The sequence below is a fragment of the Macaca mulatta genome, chromosome 15, assembly GCF_049350105.2.
Source record: "Macaca mulatta isolate MMU2019108-1 chromosome 15, T2T-MMU8v2.0, whole genome shotgun sequence".
NCBI classification, from domain to species: Eukaryota; Metazoa; Chordata; class Mammalia; order Primates; family Cercopithecidae; genus Macaca; species Macaca mulatta.
The window spans coordinates 127,075,147-127,099,222 of NC_133420.1; the positions used below are offsets into that span (position 1 = coordinate 127,075,147).

At 43.3% G+C, this 24,076-nt stretch overlaps 2 protein-coding genes across 18 annotated transcripts in view; both read left to right on the plus strand.

Annotated features, from left to right (window-relative positions):
• The window catches only part of ZNF367 (zinc finger protein 367), a 31,912-nt gene extending 15,581 nt beyond the window's left edge, over positions 1-16,331 (plus strand). Inside the window, exons 2-5 of the mRNA XM_001106047.5 lie at positions 3,916-4,066; positions 7,366-7,485; positions 9,760-9,898; positions 13,797-16,331. Coding sequence (XP_001106047.1) covers positions 3,916-4,066; positions 7,366-7,485; positions 9,760-9,898; positions 13,797-14,019 — 633 coding nt within the window. The 3' untranslated portion in view covers positions 14,020-16,331. The remainder of the gene's footprint in view (positions 1-3,915; positions 4,067-7,365; positions 7,486-9,759; positions 9,899-13,796) is intronic.
• Positions 16,332-18,579: 2,248 nt separating this feature from the next.
• The window catches only part of SLC35D2 (solute carrier family 35 member D2), a 63,679-nt gene continuing 58,182 nt past the window's right edge, over positions 18,580-24,076 (plus strand). For 12 of the 17 annotated variants that reach the window (XM_077966524.1, XM_077966511.1, XM_077966516.1 and 9 more), the window contains exon 1: positions 18,580-18,814. Coding sequence is in view for 6 of the 17 variants with exons in the window: in XM_015118136.3 (XP_014973622.3) it covers positions 18,657-18,814 (158 nt within the window). In the remaining 11 variants the exon portion in view is untranslated. Of the gene's footprint in view, positions 18,815-18,977; positions 19,180-20,258; positions 20,459-24,076 lie in introns of those variants that run through there. The other 5 variants (XM_077966523.1, XM_077966521.1, XM_077966520.1 and 2 more) reach the window with 4 other exon arrangements.

Here is a 24,076-nt window from a genome sequence, read left to right on the forward strand (position 1 = left end):
AAAAAAAAAGAAAAGAAAAAAGAAATAAAGGAAGTAGGGTATCTAAGACTAGCTGTTTTTGAACTATTTCTCCTTTTAATTCTGTCACCTTTTGCAGGGGGCTCTGTTCTTAGGTGTATATGTATTTCTAAATGTTATATGTTTTTCTGGCCTTTCACTGTTCTTTCTGTCTTTTTTTCTTTCTTCCTTTTTTTTTTTTTTTTTGGAGATGGAGTCTAGGCTCTCTCACCAGGCTGGAGTGCAGTGGCATAATCTCGGCTCACTGCAACCTCCACCTCCTGGGTTCAAGCGATTCTCCTGCCTCAGCCTTCTGAGCAGCTAGGACTATAGGTGCGCGCCACCACCCCCAGCTAATTTTTGTATTTTTAGTAGAGTCGGGGTTTCACTATGTTGGCCAGGATGGTCTTGATCTCTTGACCACATGACCTGCACACCTCGGCCTCCCAAAGTGCTGGAATTACAGGGTGAGCCACTGCGCCCGTCCTTTTTTTTTTTTTTTTTTTTTTTTTTTTTTTTTTAAAGAGATAGGGTCTTGCTCTGTTGCCTAGGCTGGAGTGCAGTGGTGTGATCATAGCTCACTATATTCTTGACCTCCTGGGCTCAAGTGATCCTCCTGCCTCAGCCTCCTGAGTAGCTGGGACTATAGGCACACACCACTGCACCTTGCTAACTTAAATTTTTTTTTTTGTTTTGTGTTTTTTTGAGACTGCGTTTCACACTGTCTCCCAGGCTGGAGTGCAGGGTGCAATCTTGGCTCACTGCAACCTCCACATCCCAGGTTCAAACGATTCTCCTGCCTCAGCCTCCTGAATAGCTGGGATTACAGGCATGCGCCACCACACCTGGCTAATTTTTGTATTTTTAGTAGAGGCAGAGTTTCGCCATGTTGGTCAGGCTGGTCTCGAGCTCCTGACATCGTTATCTGCCCACCTTGGCCTCCCAGTCAGCTGTTAATCTTATCAAGTACCCCTTTTACATGATGAACCACTTTCTTTTCCTTTTGAGACCCCGTCTTGTTTTGTCCCCAGACTGAAGTCAGTGGCGTGATCATGGCTCACTGCAGCCTTGACCTCCCAGGCTCAGCTGATCCTCCTTCCTCAGCCTCCTGAGTAGCTGGGACCACAGGTGTGTACCACCACACTCGGATAATTTTTAAATTATTTGTAGAGATGAGGTCTCCTTGTGTTTCCCAGGCTGGTCTCAAACTCCTGGATTTGAGTGACCCTCCTGCCTTGGCCTCCCAAAGTGTTGGGGTTGCAGGCTTGAGCCACAGTGCTTATCCAACTCACTGCTTTCTTGCAGCTTTAAGATTCTTTTTGTCATTTGACAGTTTGATTACAACATGTCTTGGTGTGGATCTCTTTATTTTTCTTGAAGCTTATTGAGCTTCTTGGGTGTTTAGATTTGTGTCTTATCAAATTTGGGAAGTTTTCCATCATTATTTCTTCAGATATTCTTCCCTTTTCTCTCTTGCCTCTACAACTCCAGTTATATGTATGTTGGTGTGCTTGATGGTTCCATAGGCATCTTAGACTCTGTTGATTGCCCTTCATTCTTTTTTCTTTCTATTCTTCAGACTGGATAAATTCAACTGACCTATCTTCAAGTTGGCTGATTGTTCTGTCAGTTCAAATCTGCCATTGAAATTCTCTAGTGAAGTTTTTTTTTGTTTTGTTTTAGTTATTGTACTTTTCAGCTCCAGAATATCTATTTGATTCTTTTTTATACTTTCTGTCTCTTTGTTGGTTTTCTGTTTGTTGAGACCTTGTTCTCCTGGTTTCTTGTCATTCTTTTTCCTTTTTCTTTTCTTTTTCTTTTTCTTTTTTTTTTTTGAAACAGGGTCTCGCTCTATTGCCCAGGCCGGAGAGCAGTATTGTAATCATGGGTCACTGCAGCCTTGACCTTGCAGGCTCAAGTAATTCTCCCACCTCAGCCTCCCAAGTAGCCTGGGAGAAGTGCCACCATGCCTGGCTAATTTATTTTTATTTCTTGTAGAGAGGGGGTCTCGCTATGTTACCCAGGCTTCTTGTTATTCTTTGTCCATCGTTTCCATTAGCTCATTGAACATATTTAAGACAGTTGATCTAAAATCTTTGTCTAGTAAATCCAATGTCTATTCTTCTCAGTCTCTTTGTTAATTTCTCCTGCGTATGTACCATACTGCTTTTATTTCTTTGCATGTTTTGTAACATTTTGTTGAAAACCGGATGTTTTGAATATTATCATGTGGTGACTCCGGAAATCAGACCCTTCCTTCTGAGTTTTTATTGTTTGCTGTGAGTTGTAGTTGTTTAGTGACTATTCTAAACTCTTTCTAAATTCTGTGTTCTTTGTTGTGTTTGTTCTCTAAAGTCTCTTTCTTAGCCTGGTTCAGCTGATGCTTTTTTGTTTGCTTTTTGTTTTTTTGAGATGGAGTCTCGCTCTGTCATCTAGGCCGGGGTGCAGTGGCGTGATCTCAGCTCACTGCAACCTCCGCCTCTCGGGTTCAAGCAGTTCTCCTGCCTCAGCCTCCTGAGTAGCTGGGACTACAGGCGTGTGCCACCACACCCGGCTAATTTTTGTATTTTTAGTAGAGGCGGGGTTTCGCCATGTTAGCCAGGCTGCTCTTGAACTCTTGACCTCAGGTGATCCACCGGCCTCAGCCTCCCAAAGTGCTGGGATTGCAGGTGTAAGCCACCACGCCTGGTGCTTTGTTTTTTGTTTTTTAGAGATGGGGTCTCACTCGGTTGCTCAGGCTATAGTTCAGGGGTATCAAAACTCACTGTAGCCTTGAACTCCTTTGCTCAAGTGATCCTCCCACCTGAGTCACTGGGATTACAGGCTGAGCCACCACTAGTATTTTGCCAGACTTTTTTGAATACCTAGAGCCTCCCTCCACCATCCCCCAAAAAAGAGTAGAAAGAAAGGAGGACAACCACCTTCTTCCAGTCTATGCAGAATGGCTGTGTTGGGGGCACTGTCATTGCTTAGCCCTGCTGTTTACAACTCTACTCTAGCCTCATTTCCTGCTTGTGCTGAGCCTACAGTTCAGCTAGAGGGTCTTTTCAGATCTTTTCTGAGCATGCTTCCTGCCCTGGGCATATATGCGTGACTTTCTAAATTCCTAACCTTAGTGTAAGTGGACATTGTTGAATGCCCTAATTTCTAAAAGAAACTTCCTCCCAGCTTTTCCTCTCAGGCTGTTGGTGTGTCTGTTTGCCTCAGCTGAAATCTTTTGCCCAAGGTGGCTGCAGATTGTTATTTGCCTTACAAGGTTTTTGAGCAATACCCTCTGAGGAGACACCTCTCTGACCTGTTCCACATTAGGGAAAACAAAGACCGACACCTTGTGTCAGTCCTTCAGGTAACCCACAAGCTCAAAACAGGCAAGCGCAATTCTTTCAGAATTTCTCCCTCTGGAAGCAGGGACTGAGGGAGTAGGTTCCCAGACCGGGAATGCAGGCTGCTGTCTTCAAGACTGCCACTGGGGAAGGGAAAGAGAGAGGGCAGGTCAACATGCTGCAAAGCTTTTCCACTGTTTCAACTTGCTTTCTTATTGATTCAATTTGCTGAGTTGCTATAAATGTATTTTCTGGTTTGTGACAAAGCCGATTCTGACAGTTTTTGCTTGATTTTTCAGTCATCTGTGAAGGGATGGGCCGTTGGAGTTACCTGCTTCACCATTTTTACTGATGTCCCTTAAGAAAGACTTTTGCTTTGTTTTTAGAGACAAAAGGAAAATGTTTTGTGCTATGTTGCTTTGAACCCTGGCCTCAAGCGATCCTCCTACCTCAGCCTCCTAAATAGCTGGGACTATTAAGTGTGTGCTGCTGTGCCCAGCTCCCAAGAAAGATTTTTAAAAGTTATATTATGATATGTTGCTTTAATAAGTAGAGTTAAAGAAATTGTATTAATGTTTATAAAAATTATCAACAGGATGGAATCCGACGTGGTAGGCCCAGAGCAGATACTGTCCGTGATTTAATAAATGAAGGAGAGCATTCATCCAGCAGAATCCGTTGTAACATCTGTAATAGGGTGTTTCCACGGGAGAAATCGCTCCAGGCTCACAAAAGGACTCATACAGGTAAGTTGAGCAAATTTTATAGAGACTGTCAGAAGTAACACTTTTTTTTTTTTTTTTTTGAGATAGAGTCTCGCTCTGTCTCCCAAGCTGGAGTGCAGTGGCGCCATCTTGGCTCACTGCAAGCTCTGCCTCCTGGGTTCAAGTAATTCTCCCGCCTCAGCCTCCTGAGTGAGTAGCTGGGATTACAGGTATGCACCACCATGCCTGGCTAATTTTTGTATTTTTACTAGAGACAGGATTTCACCATATTGGTCAAGCTGGTCTCGAACTCCTCACCTTGTGATCTGCCTGCCTCAGCCTCCCAAAGTGCTGGGTGTGAACCACCGCACCCGGCCAGAAGTAACACTTAACTGAAAGCTCGTTTGATACTGAGTAATAAATTACCTTTTTAGTTGCCTTATATTTTCTTACATTAACACTATTAGTTGTGAAGTTTTTTAAAAAGGCAGTATAGTCAGTTTCTTTTTGGTGGAGAATAGTGGTTTTATGAATACTGGTTACATGTGATTTCTAAAGTTATCATGGTAATTAACCTAGATGTCATAGTCATGTTATTGGCAAATTTAGTTTTACCCCCTACCTGCCTGAATTTTACTTGATATACTTTTATCTATATAATTGTTAAAATTCATCTGTACGCCAAAAACTGTAATTGTCAAGTTTTTAATATAATTTTTAGAGTCCTCAGTGTGCTATCAGTACATCCGACCTAAGCATTAAATCTGTGGTGAACTATGGTAGGCAGCTATCCCAAGATTATGGTATATCTGTATTTGCATATGGAAATTATATTTGCATTTAAATATCATTTAGAGGGCCAAAAAAAAAAAAGTATAGAGGTCCCTTGTTCTCGCTATAAAGTTGGCCCCAAAGGAAGGAATCTTATAGTTCATCTAATAGTTTGCAGGTGAGGAAACTGAGGTGCCAAAAATCCAACTACTGCTGGCTTACAATCAGTCTCTCATACCTCTAAGGCTAGAGCCCCAAACAGCAGCTACTGTGACTCCTGAGCACTTGAAATGTGTGTAGTCTAAATTGAGATGGGCAGTAAATATAACATACACTTAATATGAAAAAAAGAGTGAATAATTTTTACTGTTGATTATGTATTGAAATGACACTTTTAGATAAATTGGATTAAATAAAATATATTAAAATTAATTTTACGGCCGGGCGGGTGGCTTATGCCTGTAATCCCAGCACTTTGGGAGGCCGAGGCGGGCAGATCACCTGAGGTCAGGCGTTCAAGACCAGCCTTGCCAACATGAAGAAACCTCATCTCTACTAAAAATAAAAAATTAGCCGGGCGTGGTGGCAAATGCCTGTAATCCCAGCTACTCAGGAAGCTGAGGCAGGAGAATCGCTTGAACCCGGAAGGCGGAGGTTGCGGTGAGCCGAGATCGTGCCATTGCACTCCAGCCTGGGTAACAAGAGCGAAACTCAATCTCAAAAAAAAAAAAAAAAATTAATTTCACCTGTTTCTCTTTACTTTTTCTAATGTACCTTCGAGAAGTGGTTCATACTGTCTTTCACTGGGCAGTACTGGTTTAGAACTTAAGCTCGTAACCCTCAGTCCCCTATTTTTTTCCACCATGTTTACGGTGCTCGCCTGTTTCTCACTTTTTTTTAACTTGCGGTTTTTGAAAATATATATTTAAATGATACGATAGAAAAGAGGTTCTTTTAACTTAAATCCCTGGAAAGGGGTAATGTTTGAATTTTGAATCATTGTAAACTAAGGTGTCTAGAAGTTTTGACTTTAGATATCATTAGTAAAATGATTACTTAATGAAACATTCTAATTTTGAGAATTTTAATGTATTTTTTTCCATCTGAATATTCTAAAATATCCCCCGGATAACTGGTTTGCAGGCCGTAGAGTTGCCAGTGGGGGTAAGATTCAACACTATGTGGGCGAATGGAGAAAGGGCTGACTGCCGTCCTGATCACCACTGCCTCACTGTGTCACCCGATACCTCACTGTGTCACCCGATACCCCACTGTGTCACCCGATACCCCACTGTGTCACCCGATACCTCACTGTGTCACCCGATACCTCACTGTGTCACCCGATACCCCAGGCATCAGCCTGGACATCTGTACATCAGGGAACTGAAAGGAGGACCCCTAAGGGGTAGTTGAGCCCTATTAGTATATTTTGTAAAAAGCTTTTCTGTTACTATTTTAAACAATCTCCCTATATCTGTGTTTTATTTTAACTTGTATTCAACTATCACAACCGCTTAGTATGTCTTTAAGTAATGAGAAATTTAGGGAGAACTTGTTATTGTTCTTTGAGTTATATTGGAAAATGCAAACCAATGTATAATTGTTGATTAAATAATGTTTTTTTCAATAAATAATGTTTAATTATCATTGAACAAAGTTTTCAGCACTTGAGCCTAGCACTGTGTTGTGTATAGGAATTTAAGTGAAGTATAAGGTGCTAGGAATCTTTGCAGGAGACTGCCATGACACATAAACAACACAGGACCCCACGTTAATGAAGGTATACAAAGTTCAATTATTTGGAGGTAGATAGGAAGAATTCAGTTATTTGGGGAGATAGGAAGAATCTTATTGACAGCCTACAGGATTGGGAAGATTTGAATGGGCAGAGAAACTTGGATTTTCAAGGATGAGAACAAGATGAGGAACTGCTTCCTGGCTGGAATGATTCTCCAGGAGGGAAGTAAGGATCAACTCTGCCCCTTAACCCCAGTAGCTAATGACGTTGCTGAGATTGCCTAGAGCGCCGATCTTAGAGGACCATTTAAAAGTCAGCAGATAATTTTTATTTGTTCAAGGTGTGTAATAGGATTTGTGGGTGGTTCAGGGGCTACTTGGTATGACAAAAGCAGACTTCTATGCCAGCTACTCTGGGGGTGCTGTGCAGGGGGAGAAACGAGAGGCCGGCCAGGAGGCTGTCGGAGGGTTCATCCTTGCAGGAGGGCTGCCCGTCTGACCAGGGGAAGCTGAATGGGAAGGCAGGAGTGGGTGGAAGACATAGTGAAGAACCAGTAAGATCTAGTGATTTGGAGTATGAGGGAGAAAAAGTCTGGGATAAACTCAAGATGATAACCTCAAGGCCTAAAGAATAGATTGTGTTCCCCAGCAGATAAGGCGCTTGATGCCACCCAAGGGCTGCCATTAGCATTTCCACCTGCGGCTCCGCAGGGACTGTGACATGTTTTATTGTGATTGGGAGTCAAGACCTATATAAAGGCTGATTCTCTCCCATCCCCCTGCTCTTCTGGCCTTATTATCTCAGATACCATATCTAACATCTGTCTCCTTAGGTGAGAGGCCCTATCTGTGTGACTATCCAGACTGTGGAAAAGCCTTTGTTCAAAGTGGACAGCTCAAGACACATCAGCGTCTCCACACCGGAGAGAAGCCTTTCGTCTGTTCAGAAAATGGTATGGTGTTCGAAGTTAAGTTTATGGAGTAACTAGTTGTGACGTAACAGTCAAAATATCTTTTCCTTGAATTTTTTTGAGGGGAAAGATTTTTTAATATAAATTTTATAAAACTTTTTAAGCTTTCTTCTTTGATAATTGCGATACATGCTGAATTTCTCAGAAATGACTGATTTTAAAAATGTGTTGGTTTTGATTTTTGTGAGTACATAGTAGGTATACATATTTATGGGGTATATGAGATACTTGATACAGACACGCAGTGCTGAATACTGACATGGTAAATGGGCTATCCACCCCCTCAAGCATGGGTCCTTTGTGTTACAAATCATCCCGTTATACTCTTAAGTTATTTTAGAATGTACAGTTAAATTTATTGACTATAGTCACCTTGTGCTATAAAATACTAGGTCTTATCCATTCTTTCTATTTTTGGTACCTATTAACCATCTCTACCTTCCCTTCATCCCGCAGCTCCCCTTCCCAGCCTCTGGTAACCATTGTTCTGCTCTCTATCTCCATGAGTTCAATTGTTTTGATATTTAGATCCTACAAATAAGCGAGAACAAGTGATGTTTGTCTTTCTGTGCCTGGCTTAAGAAATGATTGATTTTAAAATACGGTAATCCTTTTTGATGAAAACTTAAAGGGCAATTAAACATACTATATCCAGTTGTAGGCAGTAGAAAAATCTGTAAAAGTGAATACAGCCTTTGGAGCAACATTTTAAACTTTTTAATTATTAAACTGAAGTAAGCATATTATCCTAAGTGATTTTCTTAATCTTTTATCAGTTTCTAAAGCTGCACATTTGTTTGCAGTTACAGTATATTTGAAGTTCAGTGCAGTCTGTCCTGTTGCTCTGTAATTTTCTTGATTATTACACGTGTTGCAAAGGTCTGCAAACTTTTCATCTAGCAAGTTTGCTTAAGCCTATACACAATGGTTTCCTCTATGTGGAATAATGAATATTTATTTATTTTTTGAGGCAGAGTTTTGCTCTTGTTGCCCAGGCTGGAGTGCAATGGCGCCATCTCAGCTCACTGCAACCTCCACCTCCCGGGTTCAAGCGATTTTCCTGCCTCAGCCTTCCGAGTAGCTGAGATTAGAGGCATGCGCCACCATGCCCAGTTAATTTTGTAGTTTTAGCAGAGAGGGTTTCTCCATGCTGGTCAGGCTGGTCTTGAACTCCCGACCGCAGGTGATCTGCCTGCCTTGGCCTCCCAAAGTGCTGGGATTACAGGCATGAGCCACTGCGCCCGGCATTTATTTATTTATTTATTTATTTATTTTTATTGTTTTGAGACGGACTCTCACTTTTCGCCCAGGCTAGAGTGCAGTGGCACGATCTCAGCTCACTGCAACCTCTGCTTCCCAAGTTCAAACAATTCTCCTGCTTCAGCCTCTGGAGTAGCTGGGATTACAGGCGTGTACCACCATGTCCGGCTAATTTTTGTATTTTTAGTAGAGATGGGGGACCATGTTGGCCAGGCTGGTTTTGAACTGCTGACCTCAGGTGATCCACCCGCCTCGGCCTCCCAAAGTGCTGGGATTACAGGCATGAGCCACTGTACCTGGCCTGAATATTTGTTTTTTAAATGTTCTTGTTACCAACAAAGCTGACAGGAATGTTTTCACACTTGTAGCTTTGTTCATCTTTTGGGATGCTTCGTTATGATAGATTCCACAAATGGAATTCCCAGGTCCGAGGTTTTGAACTCCACCCCACCCCCGCGACGGAGTCTTGCTCTGTCACCCAGGCTGGAGTGCAGTGGTTGATCTCTGCTCACTGCAGCCTCCACCTCCCAGGTTGAAGCCATTCTCCTGCCTCAGCCTCCTGAGTAGCTGGGACTACAGGCAGAGGCCACCACGCCCGGCTAATTTTTGTATTTTTAGTAGAGATGGCGTTTTGCCATGTTGGCCAGGCTGGTCTCTTAACTCCCGACCTCGTGATCCGCCTGCCTCGGCCTGCTAAAGTGCTGGGATTACAGGCTTGAGCTGCTACACCCCCCTCATTTTCAACATTTTGAACTCATGCTGATAAATCACTTTCCAATGGTGTTGGACACACATGGCCATGACCGAAATGTGCCTGTCTTCCCGTCCCCGCTCTAGCATGAGACTGCGCTGGTTTGATTGTTTTCTCCTGCAAATTGTAAATCCTAAATTTCACTGTATTAATTTACTTTTCTGGATACCAGTGAAACTGAATGTTTTCCACGTTTGTGTGCTGGATGTCCAGATCCTGACAGGTGTTAACCTTGTGTTTTGAAGGCTGCCTGAGCAGATTCACCCATGCAAACCGCCACTGTCCGAAGCACCCCTACGCCAGGCTGAAGAGAGAGGAGCCCACGGACACACTCAGCAAACATCAGGCTGCCGACAACAAGGCCGCGGCCGAGTGGCTGGCGAGGTCAGGAATGCTGCCTTTAGTCCACCGTGAAGAAGCGCAGCGTGGGCTTGGGCTATGTTAGGGACTTGGACACTCCTCTCATTTTAAATAAGCTGCATTTATACATACTTTATAACATAATTAGAAATGACCCCTGATTTTCTATAAAATTGTTATGAATGGTATTAGGATCTTAGGATCTGTGTGTGATAGACAATTACAATATAATTGGAGTGCCCAGACCACAGTTTATTTTAAAAGGAAGAGTTTTCCCATTTTGAAAGAATGTTTTATGTGTATTGTATTTCATTTGTCATGAATGCAACCCCTCTTCATTTTCTTTATGTTAGCGTTAGCTATGTGCCAATTAAAATAGGGATAGACTGCCAAGGAGGGTGGATCACCTGAGGTCAGGAGTTTGAGAACAGTCTGGCTAACTTAGTGAAACCCCATCTTTACTAAAAATACAAAAATTACCTGGGCAGTAGTGGTGCGCGCCTGTAATCCCAGCTACTCAGGAGACTGAGGCAGGAGAATCGCTTGAGCCCGGGAGGCGGAGATTGCAGTGAGCCGAAATGGCCCCACTGTACTCCTGTACTCCAGCCTGGGTGACAGAGTGAGACCCTGTCTCAAAAAACAAAAAAAACGAAAACAAAAACAAAAAACCAGGAATAGATGTTAGTGGTTCTTCTTAGGTGAAGTTCCAAAAACACCAATTTAATTTTTTCCAGTGGCAACAAGGGGGCCAGTATAAAAGAATTTCTCTAAGGATATTTTGGTTGAAGGACCTGTCTGCTGTACACAAGCCAGCAGCAGCTGCTCAGGCCTCTTCCAAGCCTTCACTGGCTGCTTAGGGTAAAGTCCAGGATTCCTAGCTGTGCTGCCGCAGCCCTGCCTCCCTCTGATAAGGCAACTGTCCCCTGCCATGCTGGGCTGCGGGTTTCTCAACACAGGTGCCTTTGTGTCAGGGCCTGTGTGCACCCTGCTTCCTCTGCCTGCAGCACTTGCTCCCCACTTGGCTTAGCCTCTTGCTCACCTTCATCTCTTACTCAGGAAGGCCTCCCTGACCCGCTCAGCAACAAACGGGCTGAGACCCACTTAACAGATGCTTTCATTTTCCTTTTCAAAACATCCATCACACATTTATATGTTTGTTATATACCTTCCCTGCCAGACGGAAAGCTTCCCGGGGCAGGGGTATTTATATTTGTCTTATTACGGTAAGCCTAGGGCCTAGCATAGCTTCTGGGCCTTGATAAATATTTGAAGGAATAAACTCTGTTTTGTTTGGATAAAAATACATGAGAATTAGATAATGGAATCTGGAAATACTACTTGATTATTCAAGTCCAGGGAAATTTGTTAGCACTGTCATAGAAATTGTCTGTTTAGATGGGCTATTCTAGGGGCATCTTAAACTAAATATCTCCATCACTTCCTCCCCTCCTCTTTCTCCTGGTTGGCTCCTACTGCCCCATTATTTCTAATTGTGCCCCAGCCAGAAGCTTACTGATCATCCTTGTCTTTTTTTTTTTTTTTTCCTGAGACAGAGTCTTACTCTGTTGTCAAGGCTGAACTGTAGTAGCAGGATTGAGCCTCGACCTCCTAGGCTCAAGTGATCTCACTTCAGCCCCCTGAGTAGCTGGGACCACAGGTGTGTGCCACTACACCCAGCTAATTTTTAAGTTTTTTGTAGAGACAGGGTCTTGCCATGTTGCCCATGCTGGTCTCAAACTCCTGGCCTCAAGTGATTCAGCTGCCTTGACCTCCCGAAGTGTTGGGATTACAGGCATGAGCCACCGCACCTCGCCTCCTTGTCTTTCTCCTGTCTACTCAGTGATCAAGTTATGACATCTACCTCCTTACTAACTCAAATTCAGCCACTTGAATGCTCTCAATCCATTTTCCATGCTGCTGCCAGAGGGATCTTTCTAAAATGTCAGTATGATCCTCAGTCTAAAGCCTAAACCCTTTATTATGGAATTCAAAGTCCTTCATTACCTGGTTCCTCCTGACTTGCTGAACTTATCTTTTGCATTCTCCTTTTCTAGTCATCCTTCGAGTCATGCTACACAATTTGCACTTCTTTTTTTAGACCTCTGTGGGCATTGCCAAAACTTTTCCACTTTGAGTAGTCTGGATTTCCTGAAATTTGGTAGTTGTATTATTATTTTTTGTATGTCATTTTAAAAACAGCTTTGTTGGAGCTGGGTGTGGTGGCTTACGCCTGTATTCCCAGCACTTTGGCCGAGGTGGGTGGATCACCTGAGGTCAGGAGTTCAAGATCAGCCTGGCTAAATGGCAAGACCCTATCTCTACTAAAAATACAGGCCAGGCATGGTGGCTCATGCCTGTAATCCCAGCCCTTGTAAAACTCACCTGAGGTCGGGAGTTTGAGACCAGCCTGGCCAACATGGTAAAACCCTGTCATTGCACTCTAGCCTGGGCAAGAAGAGTGAAACTCTGTCTCAAAAAAAAAAAAAAAAATTAGCCAGGCATGGTGGTGGGCGCCTGTAATTCCAGCTACTCAGGAGGCTGAGGCACAAGAATAGCTTGAACCCAGAAGGCAGAGATTGCAGCGAGCCAAGCTTGTTCCACTGCCCTCCAGCCTGGGTGACAAAAGTCAGACTCTGTCTCAAAAAATAAAATAAAAGTAAATAAATAAAAACAGCTTTGCTGGTATACAAGTAACATATAAGAAATTATGGTACATTTAAAGTGTATAATTTGATACATTTTGACATGTATATACTGTGAAACCATCTCCACAATCAAGATGGTGAACATATCCATCATTTCCAAGTTTCCTCGTGCCCCTCTGTGCACTGAACCACACATTCCTCCCTGTCCCCCTTCCCCCCATACAACACTGATCTGCTGTCACTATAAAATAGTACTTTTATACAAATGTAGTTTGTTTATTCACTCGTTGATGGGCATTTGGGTTATTTTTAGCTATTACATATAAAGCTACTACAAACATTAATATACAAGGCTTTGTATGGACAGTTTTGTATGATCTGTTACTATCATTTAAATATGCATTTCTTTTTCTTTTCTTTTTTTTTTTTTTGAGACGGAGTCTTGCTCTGTCACCCTGGATGGAGTGCAGCAGCCCAACTTCGGCTTGCTGCAACCTCCGCCTCCCGGGTTCAAGTGATTCTCCTGCCTCAGCCTCTGGAGTATCTGGGATTACAGGTGCCTGCCACCATGCCCGGCTAATTTTTTTTTGTATTTTTAGTAGAGAGGGGGTTTCGCCATGTTAGCCAGGCTGGTTTTGAACTCTTGATCTCAAGTGATCTGCCCACCTCAGCCTCCCAGTGTGCTAAGATGACAGGCGTGAGCCATTGCGCCAGGCCTAAATATGCATTTCTTTAGTTACCAAAGAGTTGAGCATTTGCATTTTCTCTTGTAAATCATCAGCTGGCCATGTAATAGAATAAGGGCAGTGTTTTTAAGTTTTCGAATAAACACTGTGTCACAGATGTTAATCACTTTGTCATAGTTTGTGGGTTGAATATTTTACAGCGTTAACGCTGTCAGAAGTTGCCATCCCTCTGTAGATAGGATAAATAAGTTTCTAAAGACTTTTTTTCTACTATTTCTGTATTTTACTCTAGTCCGTTTCACACAGGCTTTTTAAGGCAGCGATAGTTTAATGGCAAAAACTATGTGATTTGAGAGTGAGTAAAAGATCTAGAACTGCCAGGTTTATTATGGAAACCCGAGCATGTCTCTTAACCTCGTTGAACTTCAGTTTCTTCCCTCTATAAATAAGAAATGTATGTTAAATCACTTTATAACTTTATAAACTGAACCACATAAAAGTAATACTGTGGTTCGGAACTTTTTAAAAGAAAAGTAAACATTTGGAAATTTCATGTCTGCCACGTAACTAATGTGGATGCATTTCACATAGGTATTGGGAAATGAGAGAACAGCGCACCCCCACCTTGAAAGGCAAGCTGGTTCAGAAGGCTGATCAGGAGCAGCAGGACCCTCTGGAATACCTTCAGTCTGATGAGGAGGATGACGAGAAGAGAGGGGCCCAGCGCCGGCTGCAGGAGCAGCGGGAGCGCCTGCACGGAGCCCTCGCGCTCATAGAGCTTGCCAACCTGACTGGGGCACCACTCCGACAGTAGCCTGGACACTGACTCTTCCACTGTACAAAAGTACTGCCCAGCATACTTAAAAAGTAGATCCTTGGGCATAAGCTAAGCACCTTATTTGCTTATCATAGGCTGCTATTCTGTAGAAATGTATGAAGAATGTCATTGCCCCAGAATATGGGGTGAGAGAGAAATGCACTTTTTTTATATGGAAATGAATTTGTTGTAAAGTTTAAAATATTTTGTAAATATGGATTGCACAGTACAGGGTAGAAAACTACATATTGTGGGAAGCTAGATTTTGCAAGTTTAATGCATTCATTGGAAGCAGTTCTCACAGGAAGCACTTTCTGAATAAGACACTTGTTTGAAAAACGGAATGGTACAAATAGCCAAAGAAAGTTGAAACAGATTATTTATAAGATCATTTTTAACAATATATATTAGTATGTTTAACAATACTGTAAACACTGAAGCAAGCAAGAAAGTATAAAATATGTAAGATAGATAATTTTAATTGCAAAATACTGTGCCCACTAAGGCTAGAGAAATGGGGGGCTGACTATTTTGGAAGATGTTCTAAGTAATGGACTTAGAAGAAAATAGGTATTTGAGGATCTTGGTAAGATGCACAATAGGTCAGAGTTTTTGAAATTGGAGCAAAATCAGTCTTATTCTATCTTTCTGGGGCTTTACAACTCAGTATAATGTTTAAGTTTGAAAAGCACTTGTCATCCCTAGCATGATAACTTGGGAACTTTTGCACATTTCATATTTCTCATTTGCTGAAATTGAGTGATTAATCTTGCAAAGTCTAGGTAACATAGTAATTGGTAATTTTAAAAATACATATTAAGGGCCCTGTAATGAGATTTGGCACTTGGATTTTTACTAAAGGGACACCTACAGGGTTGTTTTGTAGTGAAATGTTTTAGATCTTTTATTAGCAAACACTACATTTTAATTTTACTGCTTGTTTAGAATTATTAGCAAATGGAAGCCTCCATATTTATATTTTCAGTGCATAAAGCCACCTTCTTGCTTTACTTCAGAGTAACATGCCAAGCTATTTTGTGTTCACTAAATTTAGCTATCAGTTAAACACTGCAGAAAATATTAGCTACTCAAATAAGTAGGCTTCTGAAATAGTTTTAACTGCAAGTGTGTTAACTTGTGTGGTGGTTTTAAGCCATTTTTCCAAATAAAGTCATTAAACACCACTTTATGTACTGAAGCATGAACAGAAAAATCAAGAGCTGAGCAGAACACCTCGTTTATGTAGGCAAAACTTCCATCATTTTGGCTTTTGTTCTAAACAGAACTAAATGACATGCATAGCATGGTAATTTACAGATTGCTTAATTGGAGTAAAACTCAGAGTAATAGAGGGAAATACAGGCTCTTCAGTGCCTTTTTAGCTTTTTTGAGTTGAAGGGGTTCCTACAGATGTAGTTTAAACATTAGAAAGTAGGCTTCTTTATCCAAAAATCCCAATGTGTCATAGTACACAGATAGTTTAAAATATGTAGCCACGGGGAAGGGGAGGCATGTAAATGTCTTGAAGAGGAGAAAAAGTATGAAAGAAGATACGATAGTTACAAATAATGTGTATGACGAGGACATACTTTAAAAATGTAATTCCTCTGTACAGTAAATTGCAAATCTTTAGGGATTTTTTTGTAATAAGAGAATTTATATTTGTAATGGTCTAAGAATTTTGTTTGTAATGTGGTATATAGAATTTTAATTTGGAGCACTTACAAGCTGGTAAGAGAGACTATAGCATCTGAATTATCTTGGTTTATGTTTCAGCATTTCCTCTAGAATGTTTGCTCTCAAATATGTGATTTAATGAACTAAAAACAACACTCATCAGTCTTGGGAAATTTGAACTCTGATCAACTTAACTAAAGAAGGAAGGGTAGTAAGAATTTTTCAAATACAAATATTTGCCAATTCACAGATGATAACATTTAAAGCCTTCAAAAGAAAGGGTTTTCCTTGTTTCTCCAGTCAGCTTTTGTCAACTCTAATAGTTTTTTCATAAACATTTTTTATTTGTATAATTGCAACAGTTTAAGAAATTATTACAACTATTTACCATAGAAACATTTAAAATGTTCTTTTTTGATATAAGCTATATACTTGGGAAAATACATTGGTATCTAAAATTTGAGGTGTGTTAAGACTGCTTTTTGTTTTAAAAAATGTGGTTTACATTCAAATTTTTGAAGTGTTTTATGCTTCATATGGCTGAGTTGTAGTTTGGCAGAGTTAACAGCATAAGAATAAACATGCTGTAATTTTAAAAGATGCTTTGAATAAAAATTTATTTTAATTTAAAATTTAAAGTACGCAGTCATTCTTAAAGCCTTTATAATTTGTTTTCCTATCAAAAATATAATAACCATGATATAAAAAATTTTAAAAGACAGAAGCATTACCTACAGCCTTATATTCAGCCATCAGTATTATTTCAGTACATGTTTGCGTAGTTGTAAGTACAGTGTGGATTGCTTTTTCTTACTTAAATTATGGCCTTTAAGGTTATGGATATTTAACTTCCTCATCTGGTTCATTACTGCAGTGTTAAAAATATACTGCTGTGGATAGGTATTGAACTCTTGCCACCCCATTCCCAGGCCTTAAATTAGGGTAATAAGGAACTGGGATTTCATTTCACTTACATTTAGGATGGGTTGACTCTGGGCTCACCTCCTCAAGAATCCACTTAAAGCCTGTGTACTTATCTAAGAGTATAGCAAATTGGTTTTCTTTTTTCATCAGTTATTTCTGGTAGATCTTTAGTTGTGTGTTTGCAATGGCAAGGGTCAGCCTGTCCTACCCTTGTGCAGAAGAATATCGCAAGCAACTCCTTAGCGTGAGTTGCTATTTAAACAGGGTAAGGATGGGATTTTGACAGCGAGTTAAGGTCCTGGAAGTATGTATATACAAGCAAACTAAATGCAAGTATGATGAAGGCTGTCATTAAGTGACTTCAAAGTATTCTTTTTGCAGTCAAAATATTTGGAGACTCACAAGAAAACTGAATGTTCTGAGGAAATTAACCAAAATGATTTCCTGTTCAAGTTGAATATGAATTCATTTTCTCTTTTAAAACGGACTTAACATGTTTTTCTTTTTTGTTTTGGGTAACTTGGGCTCTTCTGGTCTTTTTAATGCTAGCTAATTTTCACGAGTTCTGCTTTAGTTCTTATCAGGGCTGAATATGTTTCCCAGTTTTCATTCTCCTGGTTGTTTAGTGCCTAAGAGTAGAAAAACAATTCTCTGCGCATCTATATAGTTGGGCCCCAACTTTTATTTAACTTGAAATCTTCAGTTTTTCTAAGAAGCTAAAAGTTCATATATATATATATATATATATATATATATATATATATAGTTGTTGTTGTTGTTTTTAAATTAATTAATTAATTAATTTTTTTTTTTGAGACGGAGCCTCGCTCTGTCGCCCAGGCTGGAGTGCAGTGGTGCGATCTCAGCTCACTGCAAGCTCCGCCTCCCGGGTTCACGCCATTCTCCTGCCTCAGCCTCCCGAGTAGCTGGGACTACAGGCGCTGCCACCGCGCCCGGCTAATTTTTTGTATTTTTAGTAGAGACGGGGTTTCAGCGGGTTAGCCAGGATGGTCTCGATCTCCTGACCTTGTGATCCGCCCGCCTCGGCCTCCCAAAGTGCTGGGATTACAGGCGTGAGCCACTGCGCCCGGCCAAAAGTTCATATTTTTTTAAAGACTGACAAGACTAGGCGGTTCTGGGAAGCTCTCCTTCAACTGACCTGACCCGAAGGCAAAGGGCCCTCCACGAGGAGTGGACCTGCTACAAAGCACCCAGAGGACACCCAAGTCCCAAGGCTTCACCCACCTTACTCCTAGCCACTCCACTCCTAGATATTTATTTAAGAAAAATGAAAACACAGGTCCCACAAACGCTCACGAATTTTCATGGAAGCATTTTTCCTAAGGGTCCTAAACGAAACAACCAATGGAGACACAATTTGTGATACTACTCAACGATTAAACAAACCACATGGTCGAGTCCACAACATGGAGTGAAAAACCCTGAGACCACACGCTCATTCATAAATTCTAGAAAGCACCCTGTTTATTTGAAATTCCGGAAACGGCAAACCTAACCTGCAGCAATAGTCATCCATGAGATGCGGGCGTTAACTTCAAAGGGGCAGCAAGGGGAACTTTTTGGGGCGATGGAAATGTTCTGTTTTGAGTGGTTACTCAGGTGGATGCCTTTGTCGAAGCTCATCTGAAACTATGGACTGGCAAGATGTGTACACTTCATTGCACGTAAATTACACACTAAACAAAAAAGTTGTAGGAAAAAAAAAAAAGCAGAACAAGTCCTGAGACGTACTGAAGCGTTTCTCTCCAGGAAAGTCTGGAGGAAGCCAGCGCTTTTCAACTCCCCCATGCGCTTCTGGCCCTGGAGACCGGAGGAGGTGCCTGGAGCCCGGGTGAGGCGCACCGCGCAGGGTCCTCCCGCGCCGGCCTCGGGGCGCCGGCAGGGGGCGGGCCGGGACCTGGGGTTGCGCCGGGCTCTTCCTGTTCCTGCCGCGCCCTCTTCCCCGGCCCGGCCGGGCGGGACCAGTGCGCGGCCGGGGCTGGCGGACGGCGGGGTCCGCGCGGCCGCGGGAGATGACGGCCGCCTGCCAGGCCGAGGCCGAGGGCGCTGGCGGGGAGCCCGGCGCGGCGCGGCTGCCCTCGCGGGTGGCCCGGCTGCTGTCGGCGCTCTTCTACGGGACCTGCTCCTTCCTCATCGTGCTGGTCAACAAGGCGCTGCTGACCACCTACGGGTGAGGCGGGGCCCGGGGCCGGGGGTCTGCGGGAGTGCGGGGCTGCCCCTGCCCTCCGTGCGCCTCAGCCGCGCCCGGGACAGGGCGGGTGGGGACAGGGACCCCGGAGTCTCAGCCGGGCACAGTGGCGGAGTTTCCCAGGCGCCCTCTGGAACTCGCGCAGCTTTCCACACTCAGGCCACAACCTGAGAACGTCGTTCTCCTCTTCCTGAGCGCGCCTGCCCTGCTGCGGGGCGCCCCGTCCTCGGCGGGCTGGGGGAGCTCGGACAGATGCTTCCAGACACCCAGCGAGCTGAAAACAGGGATTCCAGTGCCTGCTTCGAAGGACGCAGTTCCCTACACAGATCTCCGTGTTCAACGGTCAGGTACTCCTGAGCCCATAAGTCTGTACTGGTTGACTCTTCATTCTCAGATGACCAGCGTGTTCAGGGAAAACTCGGGAAAACAATTGGAAGTTCATACGAAGTACTTTTTTGGATTAGTGTGAAGTAAACCAGCAAATCTGTGCTGTCTGGAACCTATTTGTAAGGACTAGAAAATCCTGCTTAATTCTGCTACCATCGTAGCGGCACTGACAAAATTGTGGATTTAGACCCAGCTTCACCAGTTAACAGCTGTCTCTTCGGACCAGTCTCATCGTCAACAATTTTTTTTCAGATGCAAAAAAACTGAATGATTACAATCGGGTTAATTACCTTCCAGGGCTCTGCGAGAGCTGTTATACGTGAAGGCTGTTTGTAAACTCTACTGTGTTACAAGAATGTGCCATCAACATTTCAGAGCCCAAAGAGACCTAGAGAGTGTCTTAGCTAGAGAGTATCTTAGAGTATCAGCTTTCTTATTTTATGTATATATACCGATTGAGCTTATGTGGGTCTCAGTTTTCTCTAATATAAAATAAGAAAGCGGAGGCTGGATGAGGTGGTTTGCACCTGTAATGACAGCATTTGGGAGGCCAAGGCAGGCATATATATATAAAATATATAATAATATATATAATATATATTATAAAATATATAATAATATATATAATATATATTATAAAATATATACATATATACATATAGTGTGGGTGTGTGTGTATATATATAAAATTTTTTTGAGACAGGGTTTCACTCTGTTGCCCAGGCTGAAGTGTAGTGACACAATCATGGCTTGCTGCAGCCTCGACCACCTGGGTTCTAGCAGTCCTTCTGCCGCAGCCTCCAGAGGAGCTGGGACCATCGGTGTGCACCACTACACCGGCAGTTTTTTGGATTTTTTTGTAGAGGTGGGGTCTCAGTGTGTTTCCCAGGCTGGTCTTCAACTCCTGGACTCGAGGGCTGCTGTGGCCTCCCAAAGTACTGTGATTACAGGTGCAAACGATCATCCAGCCTCACCTTTCTGATTTTATATTCGAGAAAACTGATACCCACATAAGCTCGATTGGTTGTACCTCCAACAGATATTTATTAAGCACCTACTAAATCCTGAGCCCACCGCAAGTACCAGGGAATCCTCTGTGAACAGCACAAAGTCCCTGCTGTGGAGATTCTGCTTCAGTGGTGGAGACAGAAAACAAACAAGTAGTTCATGAATAAACGAGACACTTTCGGATCTGACGTGAGAGTGCTGGCCTGGAGTAGCTGTCACAGAGCATTCCAGGTAGAAGTGAGCAGCACCTGTGCAACGTGCTGACGTGGGCACGAGCTTGGCTGCTGGAGGAACAGAGAGAAGGTCACTGTGCCTGGGAGGGGGAGGTAGGCCGGGAAGGCGGGAGTCAGCTCTTTCTCTCATTCGGTGGCTTTCACTAAGCACTTGTGATGTACCAGCACTGTTCGAGAACAGTGTTTTCCCACTATTCTTGGGAAAGAGAAGTGAAGAGAGCAGACCAGAATCCTTAACTTCATGGAGCTGCATCCTTGTGAACCAATAAATGAGCCAGTAACATTTACATTATGTCAGATGTGACCAAGGTGCTGGAGAAAAAATAAGACAGGAAAGGGAGTGAGGGAGAGAGGGAGGGGAGAATATGCAGTGTGAGCGTGATCAGTGGAGCATCAGGAGGAGTTGGCATTGGAGCCATGACCCGGAGTGAGGTGGGGACGTAAGCCACACTGGGGGACGGGGGGAAGAGCATTCCAGGCCTGGAGGAGTGAAGAGTTTGAATGGGAATGGTACCAGATGGGGTCTGAGAGTAATGGATTGCTGGCCTGTGTGGGGTCTTTGGAGGCCACCGCGAGGGCTCTGGCGTCAGCTCTGAGTGAGATGGGAGCCACGCGAGGTGTTGGGGCAGGGGAATTACATGATCTAAATCACTCTGGCTGCTGTGTTGAGAGCAGATATCTGGGGACCAGGGTGGAAGGATGAGACGGGATCAATAGTTGTAGTTTCATGCTAAATGCAATTGGAAGTCCCTTGGAAGGTTTGGACATGGGAGTGACGTGACACAATGTGTGTGATTAAGAAGATATCTGTGGCTGGCGGACAGGTGGAGAACCGACAGCACTGGCAGCAGGGACAGGGGTCGGAAGCCACTGCAGGGCTGCAGGTGAAGACGGCATGGACTGGGCAGGGCATAGCAGCAGCGGTCGAAGGAAGGGATGGATTTGGGATTTTTTTTTGGTGATCCTGTGGCCGTCAGTATTCTTGGCAAGGTCTCGCCTGTGTATTATAGCTGCTGCCTGGCGTCCACGGGAAACACAGCCCTGCCTCAAGGAAATGAACGTGGACATACTGTACCTAAACCTGGAGCATTTGACACGGAAGCGAATGAAGGAAAAAGAAAACTTAAACACGATAAAAAAAAAAGAAAAAGAAAAAAGACCGGGTGCGGTGGTTTATGCCTGTAATCCCAGCACTTTGGGAGCCTGAGGCGGGCAGATCATGAGGTCAGGAGTTTGAGACCAGCCTGGCCAACATGGTGAAACTCTGTCTCTACTAAAAATACAAAAAAAAAAAAAAAAATTAGCTGGGCATGGTGGTGCACGCCTATAATCCCAGCTACTTGGGAGGCTGAGTCAGGAGAATCATTTGAACCCAGGAGGTGGCAGTTGCAGTGAGCTGAAATTGTACCACTGCACTCCAGCCTGAGCAATAGAGCAAGACTCAGTCTCAAAAAAAAAAAAAAAAGGAAAAAAATATCAGAAAAAGAGAATGCTATCAATGGGCTTGTTTGGGGGTGGCCAGTCATTATGTTAATGACAGTTGAAGGTAAGTCTTCATTTTGTGCACTTGAGTGAGCAGGGTGCTGACTGGCCATGGCAGTCAACGCCTCCAAAACCCAAGTCCTCTTGTTGGAAGCAGGCGCTGGCAAACCATGGTTAGTGCTTTGAAGATGAAGGGCAGTGTTCAACCAGGAAGAATTACGATATAAGACACCTCCTAAGAAAGGCTCTAAGGGCCGGGCTCAGTGGCGCACGCCTATAATCCCAGCACTTCGGGAAGCCGAGGTGGGTGGATCACCTGAGGTCAGGAGTTTGAGACCAGCCTGGCCAACATGGTGAAACCCCGTCTCTACTAAAAATACAAATATTAGCCGGGTGTGGTGGCAGGTGCCTGCAATCCCGGCTACTTGGGAGGCTGAGGCAGGAGGATCGCTTGAACCTGGGAGGCAGAGGTTGTGGTAAGCTGAGATCATGCCATTGCACTTCAGCCTGGGTAACAGAGTGAGACTCTGTCTCAAAAAAAAAAAAAAAAGGCTCTAGCCTTTCTATCTTTAAATTATTGAGTTTCATGATTGAAGGAGAAAATAGAGTTCTTGCCTTAGAAAGGCCAAAACCCTCATAATCCTTTTAAATAAACATTCCACATTTCTGTAATGTAATATACAGTTGGAGAACCCTGTTCACATAACATTGTTCATTCTTTCCTCTCAAAATGCTTTAAGCACACATTATTGAGGGGAGGAGGACTGGGGTGATGTGGTTACAGCAATAAACTATAGAAATCGGATCCAAGCGTGAGCTGTCTGAGGATAGAGTGTTGTGTTGTAGGATAGAAGAAAGGACCTTTTGGTAGTTACCTAATTCGCAGGGTCATGGGAATGTAACTCAGGGGATACTTTTTCCTCTTTCATTTTGGGCAGATTGTTTCTGGTCAGGGTACAAAATGAATGGGTGATCTTAGTGATTCGTTAGTTTTATAATTCATTGTAATGCCAGATTTACCTGGTTGGACAGAGAGACCTTTGAAGGCTGTGAGAACCTTTTAAGGTGAGGGGGAAAATAAGGGCATTTAAGAGTTTGTGGCCAGTTAGTTATGCTTTTTTTTTTTTTTTTTTTTGAGACAGGGTCTCACTCTGTCGCCCAGGCTGGAGTGCAGTGGGCACCATCACAGCTCACTTCAGCCTCTACCTCCTGGGCCCAAGTGATCTTCCCACCTCAGCCTCCTGAGTAGCCAAGACTACAGGAGTGTACCACTACACCCGGCTAATTTTTGCTTTTATTTATTTTTTTCGTAGAGAGGGGTTCTTGCCATGTTGCCCTGGCTGGTCTCGAACTCCTGGGCTCAAGCAATCCGTCCGCCTTGGCCTCTTGAATGGCTGGGATTACAGGCGTGAGCCCCCGCGCCTGGCTTGGTTATACTCTTGGTCCTTTGGATCAGGTTCATGAGGGTTGTACAGTTGTCCTGGAGTTGTGGAGTTTTTTCTCTTCTTTCTTTTGAGACTGGGTCTTGTTCTGTCACCCAGGCTGGAGTGCAGTGGCATGATCAAGGACAGCAGCCTCTACCTCCTGGGCTCAGGTGATCCTGTCACCTCAGCCTCCTGAGAAGCTGAGACTACAGGTGTGCACCACCACTCTGGGATCATTTTTGAATTAAAAAAATTGTTTGAATTTTTAATTTTTGTAGAGATGGGGTTTTGCTCTATTGCCCAGGTTGGTCTCAAATGCCTGGGCTCAAGTGATCCTCCTGCCTTAGCCTCCCAAAGTACTGAGATTACTAGCGTAAGCCACCACACCAAGCTGGTCTTTTCTGTTTTAATATTATGTAATATTGTACTCCTAGTCTATGACATGGAAGAATTTACTAATGATGCTTAATAAAAATATCTAACTTTACTGTATTCATTTCAACAAATATTTGCTCAGCATTTGCTATATATGTTTAGTATGCATCCCAAGGCTTTGAGGTTTTTTCTTTTTTTTTTTTGAGACAGGGTCTTACTCTGTCACCCAGGCCGGAGTGCAGTGGTGCAATCTCAGCTCACTGGAACCTCTGCTGGCTCAGACAATCCTCCGAAGTCAGCCTCCTGAGTTGCACGCCACCATGCCCAGCTAATGT